Source organism: Lycium barbarum, chromosome 10 (assembly GCF_019175385.1).
Source record: "Lycium barbarum isolate Lr01 chromosome 10, ASM1917538v2, whole genome shotgun sequence".
Lineage (NCBI taxonomy): Eukaryota > Viridiplantae > Streptophyta > Magnoliopsida > Solanales > Solanaceae > Lycium > Lycium barbarum.
In genome coordinates, this window is record NC_083346.1 from 112,201,300 (window position 1) to 112,207,299 (window position 6,000).

The following is a 6,000-nucleotide window of genomic DNA, read 5'->3' on the forward strand; positions in this document are numbered from 1 at the left end:
AAATAACAAATGTCTCCTCATTAGAAAGAAAATTAAAGATATATCAACTTTTTTACATAAAGTAGAGATAACCTGCCACAAATAGAAGACAAATATTTGTATGTTAAAATTATAGCACTATATGCTAGGCTAACAAAAGACATTAAATTTTTTATCGTGATACACAAAAATTATGTGCCATAAAAATAATATTGTGTTGAACTTCTTACATTCTTGCAAGAAGATAGCAAATGTAGCGAGAGTTGATTCTCACAGCTATTTCCATTTCAACCTCCAAGAGCTACATGTGCTTCCCATCTCTCATTTTATATTTTTCTGAAAAAACCAAGAAGAAAACAAAAAAAGGATAAATTAATGAAAACACATGCAAAATATTAAGTACACTAAGATGGAGGAGAAGAGATTTGAGAGAAATAAACCCTTTCTTGCTTTGTCATTCCTTGAATTTAGTCATGCATTTATCATTTGGATTAATTTACATTAATTACTCATTAGAACCTTTCTGAATTCTACGATTTTCTTACAGCAACCAAGAGGTTGGCTAACATAAATTTAATTAATGTAGTAACTTAAGAAGGATTAATTTACTTTTTTTTACTTAGGGTGTTATTGTCTCTCAATTTTATAGGGTTATTTTAACCTATCAATATATTCATATTGAAACTCACTTTTAGAATAATATAAATATAACTATTATAATTTTCACTTATTCAACCTAAATAATAAAATTATAACAGAAGTCTTTTTATTTGCTTTCAAGGATAGATTAACCAAACTAATTTTTAAATTTCTACTTGTTTAAAGAGTATATTTAGGATAAGTAATGGAAGAGACATAACTATTTTTATGAGAGTGTCTTTTGGCCACACTACTTTGACCACAATGACCCAAATTAAATGGGGTAAATTGATATGACTATTTAGGTCAAATTTAATAATTTATGCTTACTTAATGTCATTTCTATCTTTTCTTGTCAAGATTTATCTTAATTTAAAATTGCACAATAGAAGTTATGATAGTTTTTACATAAATGTGGCCATATTTGGGTCAAATTGATGTGACAATTTAGTAACTATCTTTTTATTAATCGTGGAAGTTATGACTTTGTGTACATTAATGGCAGCATCTTGATGGATTCAAAAATATTTATTTATTGAGTAAATTTATTATTTTGCTGATATTTTCCCTATTATTAAAGATAAGTTAATGGTATATATATATATATATGGATGACTCTTCATTTGTGTTTTACCGGATGAAGGTAGTTTGAAATGAAAAGAATTAATTGGGAAAAAGGTTTTAACAAAAATAAATAAGTTTGTTGGCGTTTAATAGAAGAGAAGGGCAATAGTTCCACTGAATTTTATAAGGGCATTTAGTATTTTAACTTTTCACTTTGGGTATTTCCATTTTTAGTACAATATGATATGATTATGATGATTTATTATTAAGGAAGATTCTTTGACTGAATCTAGCTGCATTTCAGAGAAACTTTAGTCTATATATAAACAAACATTGACATAGAATTCACATGTTCAATGAAATTAGTTGAGGTGCCCGAAAACCATGATTATCAAAAAAAAAAAAAAAAAGGAATTCACACGTGACGTTCAAATTTGTAGTTTTAAGGATGATTTTAATTTTAAATTCAGCACTTTAACATGATAATAACAGTGAGGATGAGTAGAATATTAGAATATGCCTTTGTTAGTGTGTCAAGTTGAGAATAAAGGCACCGTTAAAGCAAAAAAAATACCAGACTTGGTATCAAATTAAGTAATATAAAAACTTGTAGCTTTTGCAGAAACTAATTAAAGTGCAAGATTCTTAATGTTCATTCTCTCTCTCTCTCTATATATATATGCATGGATGGTCCAACTGATCTTATCGCCTCTTTTAACACACACACACACATCTCAAATGTCTCAGGCTGATGCCATCAACAGTAGTGCAGCTGAAGTGCCTGACTGGTCGCAATCTGTCATTGATATACCTGGCCCTCCGTTAGGTACACCACTACATGAAGAGTCGGACAAAATACAACGTATTTCCCCTACACTTCTCGAGAATACTAGTGAGGAAGATCATGTCAAGTACTACAGGCCACATGTGGTTTCCATTGGTCCAATCCACCACGGAAGACCTTATGTTAAACCCATGGAGGATTTCAAGCGGAAAGCTGTGAGGGAATTAGCAGAAAGAGTAAAAGATGAGGTATCCATTGGACAAGTGTGTGCAAGTGTGGAAGAAAAGTTGCTCAGTGCTCGGAATTGTTACTCTTGCGATATTATCGAATCGTTTCAAGAAGACCGTGAGTGGTGTAAGATGATGTTCCTCGATAGCTGCTTTGTTGTTGCATTCATTTACGATCAAAATCCACTAGTTACTATTTTCGGGAGGAGCTTGTTGAATATGAAGAACGATGATAGCAATTTGGTGCGTATTGACCTTTTATTGTATGAAAATCAATTGCCTTTCGCGGTTCTAGACGCGTTAGCAGACGCATTTAGATGTAAAGAGAGTTTGGATGGAGGTTTAGAGCGGATGTCACTCGAAATGCCGTTCATGTTAACGGCATCTTCTATTCCAGGTCCTACATTTGATTATATCGAGAGTTGTTTATGCATTAAATTTAGGCGGTGGAAGAAAAAATTCGACCAATTCCTTGACCGTGAATATCAGTGGGAGGAGGCGGCCCGAGCTTCTGGACATCTTCTTCAATATTATTTAGACCTATTGATCTTTTTTTTAGAAAAAAAAAAAGACGGCCACGACGACAAGGAGGACGACGACGAGGACGACGACGAAAGAAATCTGCTGGACATCTTTGTTGGAACTGGAGGAGCTCCTCGTCCACCTTCCACAGTCACAGAGTTGAAGAAAGTAGGTATTAAATGCAGCGGTACTACTTTCCCATCAGACATCTCTTTTTCTTCAAATATGTTATCAGGGAAGTTGTTTCTTCCACAACTAACTTTCGACCGTTGGAGAAAGACCCTGATTTTAAACCTAGCTGCTTACGAATTTTCGTGCAGCCCAAAATATAGATCCTCCGGGATCTCATCGTACTTGAGTTCAATGGGTACGTTCATTCATGGAGAGGAAGATGTTAAGGAGCTACGAGCCAGGGGACTGGTCGAGCTCAACCACAGAGATGACGATGATCACGCAGTGGTTGAATTCTTCAAATATATAACAGCACATCATGAGCCCAATCCTAAAGTTATTAAGGGCGTCAAACGAAAGATTTCTACTTACTGCAAAAGCAAAAGGCTCCCTCTAAAAGTTGCCTGTGCTGAATTTAACCAAAGGTACTTTAGTGGTCCCTGGAATTTCCTCGTGTTTCTTGCTGTTATTTTCACAGTCAGTATGACTATAATTCAGACCGTCCTCACAGGCATTCAGACTTTCAAAAAAGACTGACGACTGTGTAGTATCCCTGTCAACATGTCATTCTGCTTTGTATTGAGGTCTTGTATCTTCATAAGTTGTTGTATTCCATTGTGGTTGTATTTGAATAAACAATAATTAGGCAGGCCTAATTGTTTTTAATTGCATATTTGTATGTAATTGTACCTTTTCATGTATTCTCTGTGCGATTGTGTTCTTATTATAAAAGTAAAATATGAAAATGTTAAATGACTTTACTTGATGAAAACTCATGGAATTAATCATATATCTATCTATATTTATATTACTAATTATGGAAAGCCTGTGCTAAGCCCGAGCCCAAACTCAAAATATAAAAATAAAAATTCTTATTAAATACGTATAACGTGACACATTTTCTACCGCATAATTAATTTAATGTATTTGCAGGTTAATGATATCTTATTGATAAGTTTTATAATTTTTAATGCAAAATTTATTTATGAGGAAGAAAGTTAGGTAGAAAAATTAGCAAATCCCAAATGGACACAATGACTCGATATCCTACACTAACAATGATTATGATAAAGTATGGTAATTACAACATGCAAAGCTCATAAATCAAAAAATATTTTCGTCTTTTTCTGAATTTGTGAGCGTGCGATTTTATTCATAGATAAAAATCATTTTTTTTTACATTTATTAAATTTTCTTTCATTATCTTGCGCCAAGGTTTATGCTAGTTAAATGTGATTTTTCACCTTAGTTTCAGACGAAATTCAAGAAATAATCTATATTTATTAAATTGAACCTCAAGATTCAATAAAATTTAATTCTTCATGTATTCTCTATACTAAAAAAAAAATTAAATTTAGTTGACCAAACAAGAGATTTTAAAGATAACCCGATCTCAATGGGTGACATTGTCTTCATTTTCAACATTATATGGCATCATTTAAAAAATTTACTTTCTGTATTTATAATAAATCATAGATATTTTAAAAGCGACGTATAAAATTGTCCATAACGTTTTTATTAGGCTAAAATTACATTCTTGAAAAATTTATCTTATAAAATAAAAAAGGACCTAAAATTAATTAATTGAAAATTTTAACATTAATTTGGAAACTTTTGTGAGGACTACAAAAGTCCTTTGATTATCCCTTATATATAGAAGAAGTAATATTAAAAGCATGGACTCCTAAACTTAAATGTTAAATTACCTAAATACCCTTCTTAAAAATCTAATTATTCTATTTATTAAAAAAATAAAAAAGAGTACCGTGCAAACACCCCAAACTGAAGGGTTGTGTCCATTTTTCTTTTTTCCACAAGGAATGCGTTCCTTTGACGTTAACCTTTTGCACAAAAAATGATTGGTTATAAACCATCTTCTCAAACCACAAACCATAAAATACTGGTTATTAACCTTTTGTTCTGGGATTTTATTTGTTTGCATAACTGACAACGATAAGTTTTTTGCAATACCAATGATATTGGCTTGGACCAACAATTGTGTTCTCCTAATATAAATCTTGGTTGGCTTTCAACTTCTTTTATTTTTATTTTGTGTGTGGGGGGGGGGGGGTTTCTCATTTGATGTCCGGGTATTGGGGCCCCACTAATTCAAATTCGCACCGTGTAAGATTCATTTGAGGGAAAATCACTCCTTAAGAAGATTTTTTTCATACTAGGGATTGAACTGAGATCTCTAGTTAAAAGCAGAAAGATTTCATTCATCCCATCACAATTCTTATTGGCTTTTAACTTAAACAAGACTTACTTTAATTTTAGATTGAAATTTTTTTTAGTTGGTTGTTTGTGCCATAAATCTGGGTGTACTGCAAATGACATATTTTGACCAATAGCCAATTAAAACCAAAGTGTGGGAATGGGTGGCTTACATTTTAAGTCCAACTTCTAAGTGTTCGTTAATTTACTTTTCGTTTCCCCTGTTTTCTTGTGGGAAGTTAGTCCTTTATATATGGTTGTTTAGAATTAGATGTACTTGTAAGACTTTCTCTCAATGGAATAGAATAGTTAAAGAAGAAATTTCCACTAATAATGTTAATCTTATTTTTAATTTCAAGTTTGATAATTTCGTTATTTAGGTACAAGAAAGGGAGGTAAGTAGAGAGTAAATTATAACATTCACCTAAATGAGCAACTTTTTGGCCTTTCAGATTCTTCCTCTGTCAACTTGTACATAATGATCTCAATTGATATAAAATTTTATCCTATTTACAAATTATTGAAGTATTGTCTAAATAAACGTTTTGCAATAATATATGAAGAGCAGAGTAAAACCTTCTTGTAGAAGCAAAAGAATGCACGTTTAACTTCAATAGTTGCTTCTTCTTTTCATTAGCATTTATCTTTTGTTTATTAATCTTTCTAATGTATTTCGAAATTCTTTCTATAAAAGTAAGATAACTCTTATTAAATATCGAAAAGCTTTGTAACAAAATCTTTTGTAATATAAATAGATTTAGAATATGGATGTCCTATGAAAGATGTTGCTACGTGACTTATTACTCTGCTTTATCTGCTTCTTAGAAAAGATTCTATTATTTGAGAAAAATGAATTCACAGTTCCACATATATCTGCCAACAAGGCAACAACTATGTGAG

General features: G+C 31.8%; 1 protein-coding gene across 3 annotated transcripts; it reads left to right on the plus strand.

Annotated features, from left to right (window-relative positions):
* Window positions 1–1,289: 1,289 nt before the first annotated feature.
* LOC132614407 (UPF0481 protein At3g47200-like) lies at window positions 1,290–3,557 on the plus strand. Of its 3 annotated transcripts, none has more exons than XM_060328859.1 (2): window positions 1,290–2,887; window positions 3,036–3,223. In XM_060328859.1, the coding sequence occupies exons 1-2, from the start codon at window positions 1,831–1,833 to the stop codon at window positions 3,071–3,073; spliced, it is 1,095 nt and encodes a 364-aa protein (XP_060184842.1). In that variant the 5' UTR covers window positions 1,290–1,830; the 3' UTR covers window positions 3,074–3,223. The 3 variants fall into 3 exon arrangements, with proteins under 3 accessions (XP_060184842.1, XP_060184843.1, XP_060184841.1); XM_060328860.1 differs by having other exon boundaries at window positions 1,290–2,883; window positions 3,036–3,189; XM_060328858.1 differs by having other exon boundaries at window positions 1,719–3,557.
* Window positions 3,558–6,000: the final 2,443 nt, after the last annotated feature.

What these genes read in the sequence shown, in the direction of transcription:
- LOC132614407 (XM_060328858.1), top strand. Translation starts at nt 1,831, where the DNA reads ATGTTCATTCTCTCTCTCTCTCTATATATATATGCATGGATGGTCCAA.